We start from the raw sequence: 21,643 nt of genomic DNA, 5'->3' as shown, positions 1-21,643 counted from the left end.
GTTCCAATCCTTGTGTTGAATGACAGAATCTCAACACCTTCTCCACTCTTAAGAGAGAAGACTGTGTTTGATTGGCCAGCCTGAAATAACTATGTATGAGCTATATAGGAAACATGGTCACATGTTCACTGCCACAAGTGTCACGTTGGTTAGAGTCGCACATCACAGATAAATGGAAAACTTCAACCTGAAATTGGATTTAAAATCACTGAAAAACTATATGACCTGTATCAAATATAAACACTCACACCAATACACAATAAGAGTCCTGCTCCATGTTCAGCAATGGACCAGACGCCATTATGTCAACCAGTAATGAAGGACATGATTTTGAGTTGATACCTTATGTGGCAACACGAGGGTGTTTACTACGTAATGTACTTAATACCGACAACGCCACCTTGGGTTAGGGCCCAAGGACCCGTACTAAAGGTAAACTACTCTATTATAAAAGGACACAGATTGGTTCATTCAGGGAGAGCAGGAGACGTGGTTCAATTATTTGATACAAAATTTTATTATTTATTAAATAGACATGGTTTGGCACTGTAAAAGAAAAGAAAAGAAAGAAAAGAGCCCAACTTAAAGGGGGGTACAGGCTGAGGCTTACCGGCTGGAAGAGGGGTTTATCAGGGGAGTGACATCCAAAAGAAAAAGGAGAGCACCCCACTCATACAGCAAAAATGTGACGTGCAACAAAGAAAATCTTGAACAGGGATCACAGCACACAGCACACAAGGGATCACCACCACCCAGGGGAACCACCACCACCACCAACACCGGCCTTCAGCACTAGGGGAAGAGGAAAAACACAATTAGGAGGGCCCACAATTATGAAAAACCAAACTATTGCATAACGTGTGCCAACAAAATATAAATGATAAATAGATAAATGAAGTGTTGAATTGAATTAATTGCAAATCAATCACACAACAGAAATCAAGAGTCTCTGGCCAGAGATCAACTTATAATAATTAAATCAATCTTAACACAAACAGGGGAGTTCAAACATTTCTTGGGAAATTCCCTCCCCAAACGAAAATACAAGAAACTCCCAAAGATAAACTTAATTAAATAAATTAATTACCCCAAAGAAAACCACCCAAACTACTTAAGAAATTACCAAAAGGAATTCAACCATTGAACAGAAGATAAACAAATAAACATCACCAAACCTCAGCAGAGTGCCTTTAAAACACTAAAACACACAAACACACACACACACACACCAGCACCACAGGTAGCAGCAGTATGTGGAGCCAGTAGCAGGAAGCAGGCTGACCGAAGGCGGCCGACCAAACTAAGCCGTCGGAGCAGCGACAGCCAAGCAGCGGCAGCAAAACAATGGCAGCAAAGCAATGGCAGCAAAGCACCAGCAGCAACAGTACAGTGACAGTTCAGCGGCGAAGCAGCAGTAGCAGCGTAGCAGCGTAGCAGTGGCCCAGTAGCAGTGATTGCGCAGCTGCGCTTACTTAGCTTAATTAGCGTTAGCATCCATAACTCCGGTTATCTGTCCGGGTGTATTGGCGTCCCATCCAAGGAGGGAGAGGTGCGAAGAAAACATGCCCAGCAGGGGAAGACAGCCACCATGCAGCCCACAACCAGCCGACAATGCTCTAGTTGACAGCGGCGAACAAACGCAGATAATCGCCACAACCGCGGTGGAGACGCCGGATCTGTGCTCAGCTGCTATCGGCGAGTCCAACGACCCGGAAGTGGGCGGGCCGAAGAGGCAGGAAGCGAGAGGTCAGGAGGGTGGACACGGCCTACTTTTATCCCCTCTGTATGAGCCACTATTGGCTAATAAGCCAGAGAGGCGATGGTGCAGCAAAGCTAAGGGCGCAGTGATGCCTCATACCACTACAATCCATCCCCCCCATTTTCATCGTCGACCCGACGATGCACTTGAAAGATCACCTCTCAGACCATGGTCTAAAGAAAGCAGACACAGCACTTGACTGAACGGCTGAAGGCCTCTCCTGAGCCACCTCATTGGCAGGCCTGGGCAAATGATGAAGATTCGAATGTTGACCAGCTGTAGATCGGGTCGTCCGTCGCCAGACGGCTTCTTCTGAGGGAGAGACTCGTGATGGAGCGGGCTGAGATGGTAATGATACCGCTGAGCCAGAGGAAGGTGCTGATGGCGGTACCAGTTGCCGCGGGGCAATTGAAGGAGCGAATTGTGCCGGGGGCAATGGTTCTGTCGAGGTGGTAGGCAATGTCAGCGCCGGTGCACATTGCCCCTCCCCAGCACCACAGTCAGCTGGAGGAAGAGGGGGTTCCCTTACCAAGGCCAACAAGTCTTCTTCGTCCGACAGTTCATCAGGCCTGACTGGCAGACTGGTGGCTGAACTGGTCGAAGGAGCAGAAGTGTCCAGGGCAGGCAACCCGGCCACAGCTTTAAGCAGAGTGCGATGCACTCGTTTGACCTTAGCGAGGTCCTCTGCTGGTGCCACTGTGTACACCGAACCATCTCCAGAGGGAGCTTTAACCACCTGATGTACCACCTGGTTCCACTTATCCTGAATCTTGTGTCGGCCTTTCCAACCAAATTCCCGCAACAACACTAATTGGCCTTCCGCCAAATGCTCTGACCGCACCGTCTGATCGTGGCGTTCTTTCCGGCGCTGGGCCGCGTCCTTCAGCCGGTCGCGGACACCCTCGAAAGCCAGATGAAGCCGGGTCTGATGTTCCTGGACCCAGTCGTTAACCGAGCCACTAATGGGGTCCTTCACTCGCCCCAGCAAGAAATCGACTGGAAGTCTGGCCTCACGGCCAAACATGAGGAAAAAGGGCGATTCTCCTGTAGATTGGTGTGGGGTGGTGTTGTATGCGTACAACAACTGTGGCAAACAAGAGTGCCAGTCACGTTTTCGTGATGTTGGTAGAGTGCGCAGCAAGTCGTGCAGGGTGCGGTTAAAACGCTCGCACTGACCGTTACCCGCTGGGTGGTACGGTGTAGTACGGGATTTTTCAATGCCGTACAAACAACATAGCTGCCGGACGAGGGTGCTTTCAAAGTTTCGGCCCTGATCGGAATGCATCCGTACTGGGACGCCAAACTTTGAAAACCATTCAGTGACAAGGACATGAGCAACAGTAGAGGCCCGTTGGTCACGGGTAGGGATAGCAAGGGTGTATTTACTAAACACATCGGTGAGGACGAGGACGTTCTCCAACCCATTTTGGGTTGGCTCCAGCATGGTATAATCCATCGCCAAGATCTCATTTGGCTCCGAAGCCAACAGATGTCCCATAAAGCTACGGGCAGGTGGCCCACCATCCTTGGCCACTAAGCACCGTTCACAGGCCCGACACCAATCTCTCACGTCCTCAGACATCCCTGGCCAATAACACCGTTGTCGCAGCAACTCCAAAGTCCTCTCGACACCTTGGTGGCCATGGTTTTGATGCACCTCCGTAAGAACCGTCTTCTGCAATGCAACAGGCAGGAGTACCTGCAGAACCGTTTCCCCCCCATCTGGGCGCAAGACTTTTCTATAAACAACTCCGGCCTGCTCAACCAGTCTGCCCCACTGCTTGAGCAGAACCAAAGAGCGCTGAGACAGTTGCTGGCGTTCTTCACGACCCGGATATTGCTTCCGCCGCCAAAAAGCCAACACTTCAAGGATCACTGGGTCGGCTTGCTGAAGTGCACCAATGTCAGCTGGCGGATACTGTGGCAAGGCCCAGACAGCCGACTGACACGCTGGAGGCCGTTGGGCCTGAAGGGCCTCTTTTAGAGGGTGTGGAAGTGGAGTACCAGACACTAATACCCCCAAGTCGGCGTCCATTGGTGGATGCAAACGGGACAACGCATCTGCGTTAGTGTTGTTCTTGCCAGGCCGATACCGAATTTCGAAGTCGAACGATGCCAACTGTGCTGCCCAACGCTGTTCCAAGGCTCCAAGTTTAGCTGAGGACAAATGGCTAAGAGGATTGTTATCCGTGAATACAACGCACTTGTGGCCCAACAAGTACTCACGGAATTTCTCCGTCATAGCCCATTTTAATGCCAAAAACTCCAGCTTCATGGAGCTGTAGTTGACTGGGTTACGCTCTGGTGGTCTCAGGCTTCGGCTGGCAAATGCTATGGGCCGCACTTTCCCTCCCTGCTCTTGTGCGAGTACAGCGCCCAGGCCTCCGTGACTTGCGTCGACCTCCAAGATGAAGGGAAGGGAGAAATCGGCGTACGCAAGCACGGGGGCGGTGGTAAGGTTAGATTTTAGGGCGTCGAAACTCTGCTGATGCTCTATCAACCACCTTTCTGAAACACGGGGTTCAGACCGCTTGGCCTTTGACCTCTCAAGCTCAGCAACAAGGCGATGGAGAGGGGCAGCCAGCTTGGCGAAACCCTCCACAAAGCGGCGATAATAACTTGCGAACCCGAGGAAGGATCGCAGCTCCAAGATAGTGGTCGGGGGCTGCCAGCTGGCTACCACCTCCACTTTGCCGGGGTCAGTTGACACGCCCTGGGCTGAGATGACATGCCCCAGATAATGCACTTCTTGCTGAAAAAAGGAGCATTTAGACAATTTGGCCTTCAAACCCTCTCGCTGTAGCCGCTGCAAAACCACTTCCAGTCTTTCCAGATGTTGTTGGAAGGTGGACGAGAAGACCACAATGTCGTCGAGGTATAACAGCAGAGTCCGACATTGCTGGTCCCCGAAAATGCGCTGCATTAGCCGCTGGAACGTACTAGGTGCGTTACATAACCCGAATGGCATTCTGTTCCACTCGAAAAGGCCGAAAGGAGTGCAGAATGCCGTCTTGGGGCGGTCAACTTCGGCGACCGGAACCTGGTTGTACCCGCTGGCTAAATCCATGGTGGAAAACCAGCGGGCACCAGTAAGCGCGTCCAGCGACTCCTCGATACGAGGAAGCGGAAAAGCATCTTTCCTGGTCCGGCTATTGAGTTGTCTGTAGTCTACGCATAGGCGTAGGCTACCATCCTTCTTCTTGACCAAAACAATTGGCGAGGCGAATGGGCTGCAGCTCTCCCTGATAACCTGCGTCTCAAGCAACTGATTGATATGCTCCTTGACCACTTCATAGTCTGATGGTGGTATGCGGCGATAGCGCTGGCGAATTGGTGCGTCATCCAAAAGGGGAATTTCATGGGAAATTAGACTAGTACAGCCTAAATCACCCTCATAGGATGAAAAGATGGAAGCATATTTCCAGAGAAGAAGACGCGCCTCATTCTGTTCGTCAATGGGCAAGGCGGACAGATCCACCGCACCTATTTGGTCCTGAAGCGTCGGAGTCGCGGCTTGTGATGCCACTGTGGCCAAGTAAGACGGGACCTCCTTCACCCCAGAGGGCAGACTCACTACATGAACCTCACTCAAAGCACCGACGACTGTTCGTGGGTACAGCAGCACATCAGAGGATCCCACGTTGACGACTGGGATGTAGGCGGTGCCACCCTCGACTCTAACCAGTGCTGGAGAGGCCAGCAGTCCGGCAGGGAGGCCCTTCTCCAAAGGCTCAAAGAGTACAGTAGTCCCAGAATACTGGGCTGAACATGTGGCTGAAACGATTTGCATTGTGCCACCAGAAATCCGACAAGCCTTCTTGCCAAGAACTTTGACTCTGCCGGTGACCTTGAGAGGGGGATCCAAGTAGGTTCGGTGGCATTTCTGCAGCGCCTGTACCACCGATTGTGGTGCCCCTATGACCGTGGGCAAATCAAACAAGGCTTTGCCATGTTGCCCAAAAAGCGTGCTGTAGCACCTGCGTAGGATGTTCATCCCCAAAATGCCAGGGGAGTAAGGTGATCCACCCACCGGGGGGTCCTTGACCACCAGTAACCCACACCCTGGCAACGATCTATCGCAGAGTGTTACTTCAAGCTCCAAGTACCCGAGATATGGGATGGGCAAGCCATTGGCGGCTTGAAGTTGCAGCCACTGGCAAGGTTGGAGCTTCCCCTGCACCCCAGCCTGAAAGTGCTGTCGGAAGAAGCTTTCCGAAATAGTGGAAACCATTGATCCTGTGTCCACTAAACAAGGAATTTTCACTCCCCCCATGACTACGTCCACGTGCGGACAAGCAGAAATTAGCTTAGCTCCCCCCTCAGTGCCTGAAATGTCTAATGAGCCGGTGGTTGCCCCCCCCGAACTTTGGCTCCACAGTTCGGTGGGTGCTAGTTTCCCAGATGCTGCGCGGGGCCTTGCTGCCTACTCGGCCGGGAGGGAGCAGGCGCAAGGGACCGGGGATGAGGAGGGCCACGCGCCCCCCCGCACTCCCTGGCAAAATGGCCAGGTTGATGACACCGCCTGCAGATTAATGGACCATAGGGAGGAGGGTGATTACGCTGAGAGTTATTCTGCAGCTGAGAAAGAGATTCGGTGAGTCTGTTTAACTGCTCCTGTTGAAGCTTCAACATCTCCTTCACTTCCAGCAATTCAGAAGTTGAACTTGAGCTAACCGCTGGGGGAACACCCTGAACACCGTACTGCAAACCCATGACTGAGGGGACTGAGTGGCTACGGCCGCGCGCTCCCCCTGGTAGCCCCTCCCGCTCCCACCTGATGGCCTCTGCCCTTACCTCCAGGAGGGAGGCTGCAGGCTGTCTGCGCACTAACTGTTTTAGCTCTCGTCGGAGGGAACCATCGGTGACATATTCGACAAACTGGTCGCGCATCAAAAACTCGGTGTTTGGCATGTCGCTCGGAGCCTGTTGTTTTATGGAAGCCATCAAGCTCATCAGAGCAAGGGAGAACTCTTGGAGCGTCTCCCCTTCCTGCTGTCGCCTTGAGAAGAACGCCTCCTGCAAGGCAACATAGGAGTCGGTACAACCGTATAGCTCTCTCAATACAGTAATAATCTTGGCCGGGTCGCTTCTTTCTGCGGTCGAACGATATTTTATCTCCTCACGCGCCTCTCCCTCCAAGTGGTCAAAAAGGAAAAAGGCTTGGTCAGCTGTGGACAGGTGACGGGCCCTCATGCACGCCTGAGCTTCCTCAACCCACTCTTCTAGCCCTAGGCCTGATCTACCCCTAAACACAGGACACTTCCTGTCTCTAGGTACTAAGATAAGTCGCTCTGTCACAGAGGCGCTAGAAGGGGGTGGTGCTGAAGGAGGTTCGCGGGCAATGGGAGGTACAGAACTAGGACCAGGCAAAACTTCCGCCTGCTCCCTCTGTAACCTCTCATTGTCCGCCCTCAACTGAGCTACTAGGTCCCTCAACTCCTGCATCTCTCCCTCCATGTTTTCTGCTGCTGAGATTTAAACTACGGACACCAATATTATACTTACAAAGAAGAGACTCACTGCTGCTTCGCCTTTAACTCACACACATTCGCTCACACCATACACTCTGCTCATCCAACTGAAATCAAGGGAATGAAAAAAACAAAATATATATACACCTAGATAAGGAACACACGTCTCCGCCTCAAGTGAATTGATCCTGCCGACAACGCCAAGTGTGGCAACACGAGGGTGTTTACTACGTAATGTACTTAATACCGACAACGCCACCTTGGGTTAGGGCCCAAGGACCCGTACTAAAGGTAAACTACTCTATTATAAAAGGACACAGATTGGTTCATTCAGGGAGAGCAGGAGACGTGGTTCAATTATTTGATACAAAATTTTATTATTTATTAAATAGACATGGTTTGGCACTGTAAAAGAAAAGAAAAGAAAGAAAAGAGCCCAACTTAAAGGGGGGTACAGGCTGAGGCTTACCGGCTGGAAGAGGGGTTTATCAGGGGAGTGACATCCAAAAGAAAAAGGAGAGCACCCCACTCATACAGCAAAAATGTGACGTGCAACAAAGAAAATCTTGAACAGGGATCACAGCACACAGCACACAAGGGATCACCACCACGCAGGGGAACCACCACCACCACCAACACCGGCCTTCAGCACTAGGGGAAGAGGAAAAACACAATTAGGAGGGCCCACAATTATGAAAAACCAAACTATTGCATAACGTGTGCCAACAAAATATAAATGATAAATAGATAAATGAAGTGTTGAATTGAATTAATTGCAAATCAATCACACAACAGAAATCAAGAGTCTCTGGCCAGAGATCAACTTATAATAATTAAATCAATCTTAACACAAACAGGGGAGTTCAAACATTTCTTGGGAAATTCCCTCCCCAAACGAAAATACAAGAAACTCCCAAAGATAAACTTAATTAAATAAATTAATTACCCCAAAGAAAACCACCCAAACTACTTAAGAAATTACCAAAAGGAATTCAACCATTGAACAGAAGATAAACAAATAAACATCACCAAACCTCAGCAGAGTGCCTTTAAAACACTAAAACACACAAACACACACACACACACACCAGCACCACAGGTAGCAGCAGTATGTGGAGCCAGTAGCAGGAAGCAGGCTGACCGAAGGCGGCCGACCAAACTAAGCCGTCGGAGCAGCGACAGCCAAGCAGCGGCAGCAAAACAATGGCAGCAAAGCAATGGCAGCAAAGCACCAGCAGCAACAGTACAGTGACAGTTCAGCGGCGAAGCAGCAGTAGCAGCGTAGCAGCGTAGCAGTGGCCCAGTAGCAGTGATTGCGCAGCTGCGCTTACTTAGCTTAATTAGCGTTAGCATCCATAACTCCGGTTATCTGTCCGGGTGTATTGGCGTCCCATCCAAGGAGGGAGAGGTGCGAAGAAAACATGCCCAGCAGGGGAAGACAGCCACCATGCAGCCCACAACCAGCCGACAATGCTCTAGTTGACAGCGGCGAACAAACGCAGATAATCGCCACAACCGCGGTGGAGACGCCGGATCTGTGCTCAGCTGCTATCGGCGAGTCCAACGACCCGGAAGTGGGCGGGCCGAAGAGGCAGGAAGCGAGAGGTCAGGAGGGTGGACACGGCCTACTTTTATCCCCTCTGTATGAGCCACTATTGGCTAATAAGCCAGAGAGGCGATGGTGCAGCAAAGCTAAGGGCGCAGTGATGCCTCATACCACTACACTTATATTTATATTAAAAATATTACTATAAGTCTTTACAATATCAAATCAAATCAAATGAACTTTATTTGTCCCGCAAGGGAAATTTGCCTTGGGCAAGTGCCGTCGTAACAGCTGCTTTGTACTTGCAATACATACATACACAATACATACATTACAATAGTAACAATGGCACACATATCCAAGAAAGAAAAGAGAAAGAAAGAAAGTGGGGAGAGTGCAATAAATAGTTTAAAATACTTATAATACAAGTTCAAATAAACACATACTAAAAACTTAAAGAACAAGGGATGTTGATGAAAGCCAGCAGGTGAACATCCAAACCGGATGTAATAGATATGATTGACTGATTGATGGGTTGATGGGTTGATGGGCAGGGGATCCACAGCCATGGCCTCCCCCCTGCCCACATAGGGGAAGGGTTACCAGAATGGTAGTGCCAGGAACCATCCCCTCCACCCGACCGATATATATATATAATATATATTAAAAGTATAAAACTATGATAAAAAACAATTAAATTGCTTCTTTCACAGTATCTAACTTTGCACGAATCAGGAGGCCATAATCAAAAGTCCATTTACCTTTCATGTAATGGAATGGAAAAACCAGTCGCACAAAAGCAATTAATATCTACATGAACAAACAGACTTCTGACTTTTAAAACACCCCAAGAAAAGTTTTTGGTCCATGCATGAAGTATAATGAATCTCCATTGTTTACGTTGTATAATGAAACATCCCATTTTGGGGGGTATTTCCTATTTCATTTCGTAAGACGTGTAATGCGGCTTGTTCCTTTATCCAACTTGTACAATGAACATTGAAAAAGGAAGTTGAGTGTCGGAAACAGCCTTCAAAGTAAAAGTTGAGCCTTTTGAAGCGTGTTGGCCGGAGCTGTCAGTTTAAGGAGAGCGAAATGAAATAAATACAACCTAACAACAAATAGCCTAAATAATTTAGATAATTCATAACTGTTATACAGTGATATTTCCGCCACTTTCCCACAACTGAGAGAGATAATCACCGGGATTTTCAAAGTAAACACACCGTGTCTGAGACGGAGACTGAGCCGCTGGACTGCAGTCGTCATCAAGTAAGTCCAACTTTTTTGTTGTTCACCTTATCCACCAAACGTCTCCAACCAAACACTGTTTAAATGTGTTGACCTGCCAGGAACGTAGTTAGCTGTTAACTTCAGAACATAGCCAATGCCAACAATGCTATTTTGTTTGCAGGTAAAGTTGCTAGCTGTTGTAGCTAAACAGCTGTTGTAACGGTATGCTAACGTTACTCGCTTGTTATTATCAGCTGTTTTGCACGTCATTTCAATATTTGTCCATCTAAGTCTGTGTGAAATGCCTACAAGTATGCTAGAATTGAGTTAACGGGACCCTGCTCAGTCATCTAAGTAAGTAATATAATTAATGTCACGTATCCCTATAATTAGTGAGTAAAAACTAAAGCTACAATTAATACACTGTTCATCTGTGGATGTGCAGTTGACACCATCAAAATAAAGAGGAAAGATGAACCTCGGCCATATATTTTCTTTATGCAGTCTTTATGTAAGACATCTGTTTGTTTTGCTTCACAAAGCAGTCATTTCCCAACTTCCCTAGCGTTTATCTATTTATTTATTAACAGGACAGGGACAGAGGAGTACTGGTACAACACCTACCCAGCCCCCCATATAGCATTCTATGTTAAGTTCTAGCCTCCTGACAACACCAAGGGGAGCCTTAAGGTTTACTTGTTTAATGTCAAAGGGCTGAACTCTCCTGCAAAGTGTAACACAGTGCTTAACCATTTGAAACAGCTAAACACTAAAATTGCCTTCTTACAAGAAACCCATCTCAAGCCATCAGATTACCTTAAACTCTGTAGAGGGTGGGTAGGCCAGCTTTACCACTCCTTCTCAAGTAAGGCTCGTGGGGTTGCAATTCTTGTCCACAAATCAGTTCTGCTCTCAGTGTCTGAGGTTATATCAGACCCCAACGGGCGCTTTATTATCATCTCAGGGAAGATTTGTGGCAATAAACTGACTTTGGCAAATGTGTATGGTCCAAATTGGGACAATGAGGATTTTTTCAAAAACTTCTTTTTCTCTCTCCCTGACTTAGATTCCTGCAGCTCATCCTCGGTGGTGACTTTAACTGTTGTCTTGATCCCTCACTTGACCGTTCGTCGTGTGTCCAATTTAAGTCATCAAAAGTCATTCAACTGTTCATGGAGAAACACGCAGTATTTTCTCCTGTCCATGGTACTTTCTCACGAATTGATTTTTTTCTAATTGACAGCAAATTACTCTCCTCTGTCAGCTCATGCTCCTATAACCCCGTAGTAATATCAGACCATGCAACAGTCATAGTTGACATACGCCTTCCTGTTAGATCCCTGTCGCGGTCCCCCTGGCGCTTTAATTCGCTATTACTGCATGACCCCAATTTTGTTAACACTATCAGCAGTCGTACAGACCTTCATTTCCACTAATGTCGACCCAGCTTTGTCTGCGGCAACAGTTTGGGAGACATGCAAAGCCTATCTGCAGGGAAAAGTAATATCTTACTCTGCTTACCAGAGAGAGATTACTGCTGAAAGGAGTACTTGTCTCTCCAGAGCTATATCAGAACTACAAAAAAATGCATAGACTTACCAAATGCAAATCTTTTTAAGGAACTGCTCATGAAAAAAGCTGATTTTGACACCCTGGCCTCTAATGAGGCAACAGCATCAATATTAAAAACCAGGTGAACCAGGTGTAAGCAGAATCATCAAGACCAATAGGAAGCATTTTTTTATTTAATACAAAATCATAATCAACAGCATCAAAAGCATTGAACAGACCTGCAGTGCAGCACAAAGTTGTTTTTCCATCAAACAAGTTAAAATTGTCATCCAGAACAAGCAGTTATTGTATTATGAGCAGGTGTCCTGACCTCTGTGATTGAAGGATTTTGAAGCATTTTCTACCACAAAGGACTGTGTGGTGAGTTGACCAATGAGACTGCACACTTAGACAAACAGAACAGCTTGGATACAGGCCAATAGGTGTTGAGGTCACAAGCGTCATCACCTTTGTGATACTGTTCCTGTTTCCTCTATTTTTGTGCATGAACAACTATGTTATGAATGATGTTAGACAAAAAACAACTAACTATAGTTACACCAGGCATAGGGATAGGTAACTCATTTACTTGGTAAAGGTTACAAAAAACTTGTTTTAAAGGTTAAAGAAGGGCCAATGTTACCCACAGGTCTTTGAGGAGATACAGTCTGGTGTACTATACACAGCCATCCACCCATCCAACTCCACCAGTCTTTCCACCTCGCTCCATATAGGGCACACTGATACTAATTGTTGGCATTGATCGTAAAATCCAATTTTACTGAAACAGTAGTAATGAAACAGGTCCAGTTCTAGAGATTCACACTGGAGTACACACATTCATTGTTGGTGTTGTTCCTCTGTCTTCTTGATCTGTTGGGCAGCTTGACACTTAAAGCAGCATAATGGAGGTTGTCTGCGACTCCGTGACCCTGGTGACAAAATATGTAGAAGTGGATTAGGGTATCGATCAAATTATGAAAAATATCCACATAACATTTTGTTGTTGTGCAATTAAAAGGGTGTGATTGATTGATTGATTGATTGTAATTAATGGATCGTTAGGATAAATTTCACCTCTGCATTTGTTGTGGAGGGAGCCGATAATCTTGCTTGAGACACTGAAACACAAATAAAGCTGTTTCATTCAAAAGGTATATTTAGTAGAAACAAGCTGTCAGATACAAACAGTACCAGTTACCTGTAGACTGATAACTGTTTGTCTTCTTCATCTTGAACACTGAGAGAGCCAGTAAAACTACCAGGATGGTGGTGAATGTCAAAGCTCCACTCAACAAATACACCAAGACAGGGGAGTCCACTTTGTCTGCAGAGAGACAGACATCAGAAACAGAGCCTTTACATGTTTTTGGTTTTCAGACTAACTTTGATGGAAGAGCAAGAATGACTCTTTAACAATGGGACAATCTTTTCTAGAAAGTTACTTACCTTCAAAGTCCAGCTTGGTCCCGTCTCCAAACAGTATGTGTCCACATGAGGCAACAGCACAGTAGTAGGTCCCAGCATGAGAAAGATTCAGGCTCTTCATTGGCAAGTTGTAGACACAGGTGTGTGTTTGTGTGTTGTCTTTCCTCTCACACTGATCATTCCTGCCTCCATGGGTGTAAATGAGTCCTGGATGAGATTCTTGAGAGTGTTTGAACCAGTAAACACTGTGTTCTCCATCACAGGTCCCAGTGTGCACTGTACAGTTCAGAGTCACAGAGCCTCCTGGCTGGATGATCTCAGGAGCTGACTGATGGACCCAAGCTGAACCTGTTACACTGACAGTAATACTCTCTGAAATTTCTAACGTGTTTAAAAAACTGCTCATGCAGTAGTAAGCAGCTGAGTCTGAAATACGCAGATTTGAGATCTTTAAGTGATTTTTATCATCTCTTGTATCCAGTGTGAAGCGTGGATTGTTCTTGAATTCACCATTAAAAGTTCCATTTTTATCAAACTTGTAGAAGGAAGTGATGAGCTGTAGTTTCTGTCCTAGAGCTTGTTTAAACCAGTAAAGCCTTGCAACAACACCAGCTTTATAGAAACATGGCAAAGTCAAGCTGTCCCCAGTTTTTACTGATAAAAAACCTCCGTCTGGATGAACAGACGAGGACGACTTCAGAGCAGTTGTCTGAGCTGAAATGAAATGAGAGACAAAACAAACACAGTTATTTCTTTGTGAAAGAGTTCAGAATAATCATTACATCAGACACATTAGTATGAGGAGTAACCATACATTCAATAATGAATACTTGAATCAACAAACTCAACTCACCCGTTATCCCCAAGAACAAACATGTCAGATGGAAGAAGACAAGCCTCAGAGATGTCATCGTGTTCGAATCCTTGTGTTGAATGACAGAATCTCAACACCTTCTCCACTCTTAAGAGAGAAGACTGTGTTTGATTGGCCAGCCTGAAATGACTATGTATGAGCTATGTAGGAAACATGGTCACATGTTCACTGCCACAAGTGTCATGTTGGTTAGAGTCGCACATCACAGATAAATGGAAAACTTCACCCTGCAATTGTATTTAAAATCACTGAAAAAATATATGACCTGAATCAAATATAAACACTCACACCAATACACAATAAGACTCCTGCTCCACGTTCAGCAACGGACCAGATGTCATTATGTCAAACAGTAACGAAGGACATGATTTTGAGCAGATCATGCAGAGTTGATACATTATATTGATATTAAAAATATAACTATAAGTTTTTACAATATATATATTAAAAGTATAAAACTATGATAAAAACCAATTAAATTGCTTCTGTCACAGTATCTAACTTTGCACGAATCAGCAGGCCATAATCAAAAGTCCATTTACCTTTCATGTAATGTAATGGAAAAACCAGTCGCACAAATGCATTTAATATCTACATGAACAAACAGACTTCTGACTTTTAAAACACCCCAAGAAAAGTTTTCTCTCCCTTGTTACTGTTCCACTGTGAGCTATTCTAACAGTCGTCATCATAACATCAGGTGTTGGTTAGAAAACCTGCTGAAAACCACAGTGAACACTGCACTGACACATACAACGCAACAAGACCAAGAGTCTACAGCCGTGCTAGCAGCTCTTTGATGCTATATGCTAACACAATAACTTGCTGACGATGACAGTGCTAACATGTTGGTGTTTTTTCAGTTATATGGTTAAAAATGCTCAGAACCTTAGTTTAGTGTGTTAGCATGATATAATATTAGCAAATAAACAGTAAGGGAGACCTGAGATTGAATTACATTACATACAGAACCTCAGTCTCTAACTTCAGTTTATTTCAGTCAATCAATCAATCAATCAATCAATCAATCATTTTTTATTTGTATAGCACTACAACAGTTGGTAATGTATGAGGAATGGTTAAGCTAAGCTATTATATAATCTGGTGTCATGGTTGTTTACTTTGCCCTCACTCAGCTGGGGATGGAGATGTGATACAGTGTTTGGACGCATGTGTACCTGTGTCAGCAGGTGGGGTTGAGAGGGGTGTTAGTGTTTGACGACCTGAGAGTAAGACTCAAAAATCAATTGTCTTTTTTATAATTGCTTTCAAAGTTTGTTTGCATACTTTAATTATAACACACTGGCTTGCCTCGCCTTCCTGTTAGTCTCTCCCAGTATGTGTCTACTCTGTTCACTTTCTTCGTCAGCAGTTTGTTTTCTACTGTCACCTGTAAAGCAAACCTTGGATCTTCTTACCCCAATTCTGGTTTCGTAACAGTGCGTGAGCCCCATGTGGTGGAAGCTTGTTGTTGATTATGTAGCCTATCGAAACCAACGTGTTACGGAATGACATGGCAACAACTGGGTGCACTCAAGCTTGAACAAAACAACGGGATATGTAGGCCTGTATTAAATAGTAGAGGTTGCGTTACAATCAGTGTTTACAGGAGGGAGGTGTTACCAGAGAATATCTCTCTCTGTGTTTCTCTGCAGAGCATGTGTGAACATCAGCAGGCAGGAAGTGTAGAGCGAGAGCAGATTATCCACAAGTTAATCCTGCTTCCCCCCATCCCTCCCTCTCTCTCGTCCTCTGTCTCTGTCTCACTCTCTCTCAACCCAACCAATCGGAGCAGATGGCCGCCCACCATTGAGTCCGGTTCTGCTCTGAGGTTTCTGCCTGTTAAAAGGCAGTTTTTTTCTCACCACTGTCGCCAAGTGCTCGCTCATGGGGGAAATGTTGGGTCTCTGTAAATAAATTGATCAAGGAGTACGGTTTAGACCTGCTCAATTTGGAAAGTGTCATTAGATGACTTTTGTTGTGAATTGGTGCTATACAAACAAAGATTGATTGATTAATTAATCAAACTTGGCAGGCCTTCAATCAGATGGATAAAACAAATAAATGTAGAACATTTGAAAAATGGGCCGCCAAATATACTTGGGTGGCCTTTAATGTACCCGGGCAACCACCCAAGTAAAATATATGTGTGGGAAACACTGCCACAGTCATCATAAGTCATGAATCAAATGACACTGTAGTTAATGACATTTTGTAGTGTCAGCAGCAGTGATCTGTTAAAATGAGATGTGAACCAGGTGTAAGCAGAATCATCAAGACCAATAGGAAGCATTTTTTTATTTAATACAAAATCATAATCAACAGCATCAAAAGCATTGAACAGACCTGCAGTGCAGCACAAAGTTGTTTTTCCATCAAACAAGCTAAAATTGTCATCCAGAACAAGCAGTTATTGTATTATGAGCAGGTGTCCTGACCTCTGTGATTGAAGGATTTTGAAGCATTTTCTACCACAAAGGACTGTGTGGTGAGTTGACCAATGAGACTGCAAACTTAGACAGACAGAACAGCTGGGATACAGGCCAATAGGTGTTGAGGTCACAAGCGTCATCACCTTTGTGATACTGTTCCTGTTTCCTCTATATCTTTGCATGAAAAATTATGTTATGAATGATGTTAGACAAAAAACAACTAACGTTAGGTTAGGTAACTCATTTACTTGGTAAAGGTTATAAAAAGCTTGTTTTAAAGGTTAAAGAAGGGCCAATGTTACCCACAGGTCTTTGAGGAGATGCAGTCTGGTGTACTATACGCAGCCATCCACCCGTCCAACTCCACCAGTCTTTCCACCTCGCTCCATAAAGGGCACATTGGTACTAATTGTTGGCATTGATCGTAAAGTCCAATTATACTCAAAAAGTAGAAATGAAACATGTCCAGTTTTAATGCCTCACACTGGAGTACACACATTCATTGTTGGTGTTGTTCCTCTGTCTTCTTGATCTGTCGGGCAGCTTGACACTTAAAGCAGCATAATGGAGGTTGTCTGCGTCTCCGTGACCCTGGTGACAAAATATGTAGAAGTGGATTAGGGTATCGATCAAATTCTAAATTCTGTTGTACAATAAAAAGGTATTTTGATGGTAATTAATGGATCGTTAGGATAAATTTCACCTCTGCATTTGTTGTGGAGGGAGCTGATAATCGTGCTTGAGACTCTGTGAAACACAAATAAAGCTGTTTCATTCAAAAGTTTCAAAATATTTAGTGGAAACAAGCTGTCAGACACAAACAGTACAAGTTACCTGTAGACTGATAACTGTTTCTCTTCTTCATCTTGAACACTGAGAGAGCCAGTAAAACTACCAGGATGGTGGTGAATGTCAAAGCTCCACTCAACAAATACACCAAGACAGGAGGGTCCACTCTGTCTGCAGAGAGACAGACATCAGACACAGAGCCTTAGCATGTTTTTGGTTTTCAGACTAACTTTGATGGAGGAGCAAGAATGACTATTTAACAAATGGGACAATCTTTTCTAGAAAGTTACTCACCCTCAAAGTCCAGCTTGGTCCCGTCTCCAAACAGTATGTGTCCACATGAGGCAACAGCACAGTAGTAGGTCCCAGCATGAGAAAGATTCAGGCTCGTCATTGGCAAGTTGTAGACACAGGTGTGTGTTTGTGTGTTGTCTTTCCTCTCACACTGATCATTCCTGCCTCCATGGGTGTAAATGAGTCCTGGATGAGATTCTTGAGAGTGTTTGAACCAGTAAACACTGTGTTCTCCATCACAGGTCCCAGTGTGTACTGTACAGTTCAGAGTCACAGAGCCTCCTGGCTGGATGATCTCAGGAGCTGACTGATGGACCCAAGCTGAACCCGTCACACTGACAGTAATACTCTCTGAAATTTCTAACGTGTTTAAAAAACTACTCATGCAGTTGTAAGCAGCTGAGTCTGAAAGATGCAGATTTGAGATCTTTAAGTGATTTTTACCATCTTTTGTATCCAGTGTGAAGCGTGGATTGTTCTTGAATTCACCATGAAAAGTGCCATTTTTGTCAAACTTGAACAAGGTAGCGATGAGCTGTAGTTTCTGTCCCAGAGGTTGTTTGTACCAGTAAAGCCTTGCAGCAACATCAGCTTTATAGAAACATGGCAAAGTGAAGCTGTCCCCAGTTTTTAGTGATAAAAAACCTCCGTCTGGATGAACAGACGAGGACGACTTCAGAGCAGTTGTCTGAGCTGAAATGAAATGAGAGACAAAACAAACACACAGTTACTTCTTTGTGAAAGAGTTCAGAAAAATCATTACATCAGACACATTAGTATGAGGAGTAACCATACATTAAAAAATGAATACTTGAATCAACAAACTCAAATCACCCGTTATCCCCAAGAACAAACATGTCAGATGGAAGAAGACAAGCCTCAGAGATGTCATCGTGTTCGAATCCTTGTGTTGAATGACTGAATCTCAACACCTTCTCCACTCTTAAGAGAGAAGACTGTGTTTGATTGGCCAGCCTGAAATAACTATGTATGAGCTATATAGGAAACATGGTCACATGTTCACTGCCACAAGTGTCACGTTGGTTAGAGTCGCACATCACAGATAAATGGAAAACTTCAACCTGAAATTGGATTTAAAATCACTGAAGAAATATACATGTATGACCTGTATCAAATATAAACACTCGCACCAATACACAATAAGAGTCCTGCTCCACGTTCAGCAATGGACCAGATGCCATTATGTCAACCAGAAATGAAGGACATGATTTGGAGCAGATCATCCAGAGTTGATACCATCTCATGATTAAAACAAAATATTATTTCAGGTTTTAACCAACACTGCATTCTGTGCTGGTTAAAAGTGTCGAACCATGATACAAAAAAATGAAATACTTCCTTTCACAGTATCTAACTTTGCAAGAGTCAACAGGACTCAGGAGGTTTCTGATGCTTTGATTTAATCAAAAGTCCATTTACCTTTCATGTGCAGTAATAGACAGGCAAAGCCAGTCGCACAAAAGCAATAATAATAATAATAATAATAATAATAATAATAACAATAATAATACGTTTTCTCTCTCTTGTTACTGTTTGACTGTGAGCTATTCTCACTGTACTCTAAGCCATAAAATAAGTGCTGGTAAGAACTGCAGTATTTGAATGTTTAAGGGTCTTTAGGTGGATCTGTGTGAGAATGCTAACACCTTTACAGCCTGCTGAAAACCACAATGAACACTGCACTGACCGATATTCAGTGAAACAAGGTCAAGAGTCTACAGACATGCTCGCAGCTATTTGAGGCTGTGCTTTGAGCTACGTGCTAACATCAGCATGCTAACATGCTGGTGTTTAGCAGGTATCCTGTAAAAAAACTGCTCACCACCTTAGTTTAGTGTGTTTGCATGCTAACAGTTGAACATTACCATTATGTTGTCAGTGAGGCACGTGTTGATTCAAGTCACATCTGGAAACTTTACATTAATTTCCTGGAGATTCACCCACACCACCAAATGTTTACACAAACTAACTTTAACCACTGATCCACAGATAAGATTTTTCTCAACTGGGGACAGTGAGCCTTTGTCAGAAACACACACATGTTGACACACTTATTGAAACAGCTATGTTTGTCATTTAAAACATAAAAAAGTGAAACTCAACAGTCTCTCAGTTTCTAACTTCAGTTTAGTTTGGAATGAATTCCACAAGTAAGGTGTACAGTACAAGATCCACATTTCTCAAGTCAATCAATCAATCAATCAATCAATCAATCAATCGATCAATCGATCAATCAGTCACTCACAACCTATGACCTATAACCTATTATGTAATCTGGTGTCATAGTTGTGTACTTTGTCCCGACTCAACTAGGAAAGGAGATGCGATTAACTTCCAACAGAATGGCCGACAAAAAACACACCTCACATTTAGTTTTTCCCCTGTGATTCTGTTCTCACAAGAGCAGCTGAGCTGCATGTGGAGGAAGATTTCTCTTTATTACTGTATGTCGCATATAGAAACCAACGTGGTATCGAATGACATCACAACAACCAGGTGCACTCAAGCTTGTACGAAACAACGGCATGAGCAGGCCTACAGTTAATAGGAGAGGTCACATGACAATCAGTGCTTTTATAGGAGGGATGTGATGTCAGAGAACAGAGAACTCTCTCTCTGTGTTTCTCCACAGAGCATGTGTGAATGCTGTAGAAAGGAGGGGTAGAGGCAGGGCAGTTTATCCATAACTTCATTGATCGCAGATGGCATCATTCTCTCGGACAGATACTCAAGTAAAAATACAAGTAAGAAATGCTGAGCTGGGTCGCCAAATAGCCATTAATATACCTAGGCGGGTCGCCCAAGTAAAGTCTATGTGTGGGAAACAGTGGGAGAGCCGTCTTGAGTAATGAATTGAATGGCAGTGTAGTAGATGACATCTCATAGTGTCAGCAGCACTGTCAACAAGGAGGACCTCCATAAGTCAGTGTAGGTGATGTTGTGGATGGCATACTGTTTTTGTTTTTTTTTGGTTTAAACTGAAACTAGCTCTACATCTGGAGTCCAACTTGAATTTTTAAATTTTGAACTAGGTCTTTAAGACAGGCTTTGCAGATCAAACTGCTTTCAAACCAAATGCCTATCAGATTTCCGTTTAGAGTCTGGATCAGAGGAGGAACATCAATGCTCCATACTCATCTCAAATACATAATTTATATTTGTGTCTTTCTGGACTCAAAACAAGCTTTAAATGAATAAAAGAGTTCTGGATGTTGTTAAAAGCAGATGGTAATCAGGTGAAGGCCTCATTTGCTGTAGAGCAGATGCCGCGCAAGATGTCAGCATAGAGATGGTCATTGCAAAAAGCAGCAGGGGCTCTAATGTTGGTCCTTACTGGATCCTTTATTTAACATATTGGTACTTGGTTTGAAACCACCTGAAAATAAAATATGATGTGAACCAGGTGGGAAGGAGAATAATCAAGACCTACAAAAAGCAGTGTATTTAATAAAATATCATCATCAGGAGCACAACGTCTTTTTTTCCATGTTACATGAATTTGCCAGAGACGAAAGTTGAATTGAAATGTACGAGTGAAGCAGTAATGACAGGACAGTGAGGCGTAGGTACCGCAGGCCAAATTGTCCTCACCAGGAGACGTCCTGTGCACCAACACAGCCACACAAATGAGGGTTGGTTGGACAATCACATGCTTTTCTGATAAACTGTCACTCAAAACGATGAAGCCAGAGAAGTGCTGCCACGGAGTGAACATGAATGCACACATACTGTCTCAAGGTCCAATATATAATGATGATAATGATAAATAATGATAATGTTCCAGCCTCTACTATATCTGTGCACAGACACTGTCACGATCGATGTTTGAGAAAGATCATGCTGCCGTACTATGTTGGAGGAAGTCTGAGTTATTTCTGGATCGAACAACGATACAATTCATTTTTCAAACTCAATGTACTCCAAATCTTTTATTATATTTATTTGATCAGTAACAACATAAAAAGTCATACAAAAAAAATACATTATTTTTTTTAATTTGGTTAAAAACCATCAACCAATAAACACAGAGAGTATGAGACAGTCTATATCATGAAAGCTTACGCTTGGCTTCTACAGAGACGTTATATCCGAGCTACTGATTATACTGGTTAAGTCACATTCATTCATAATAACATGATAATGTCAGATACATGGTTTATATGCACAATAACAAAGTTACACAAGAAAGTATCCCAAATATACAGATGAGCAGAGCAGAGAGTAATTTCATGAGGGCTGCAGGCC

General features: G+C 44.4%; 2 protein-coding genes across 2 annotated transcripts; both read right to left on the bottom strand.

Moving 5' to 3' along the window:
* Positions 1–12,372: 12,372 nt before the first annotated feature.
* LOC311251298 (uncharacterized protein) lies at positions 12,373–13,899 on the bottom strand (the record flags this gene model as incomplete). The annotated part of the gene is made up of 4 exons (XM_084343673.1): positions 12,373–12,492; positions 12,823–12,887; positions 13,010–13,702; positions 13,842–13,899. 4 exons carry the CDS (start codon positions 13,897–13,899, stop codon positions 12,373–12,375), a joined length of 936 nt encoding a protein of 311 aa, XP_084199799.1.
* A 2,894-nt stretch (positions 13,900–16,793) lies between these two features.
* On the bottom strand, positions 16,794–18,269 carry LOC311251297 (uncharacterized protein; the record flags this gene model as incomplete). Its single annotated transcript, XM_084343672.1, has 4 exons — positions 16,794–16,885; positions 17,129–17,254; positions 17,378–18,070; positions 18,212–18,269. The coding sequence occupies 4 exons, from the start codon at positions 18,267–18,269 to the stop codon at positions 16,794–16,796; spliced, it is 969 nt and encodes a 322-aa protein (XP_084199798.1).
* Between the last annotated feature and the right edge of the window lie 3,374 nt (positions 18,270–21,643).

The sequence above is a fragment of the Pagrus pagrus genome (assembly GCF_965226575.1).
Source record: "Pagrus pagrus genome assembly, chromosome: 22".
In the NCBI taxonomy this organism is placed as follows: domain Eukaryota; kingdom Metazoa; phylum Chordata; class Actinopteri; order Spariformes; family Sparidae; genus Pagrus; species Pagrus pagrus.
The sequence above is the reverse complement of the archived record's forward strand: the minus strand, read 5'-3'. Positions and strand labels throughout refer to the sequence as shown.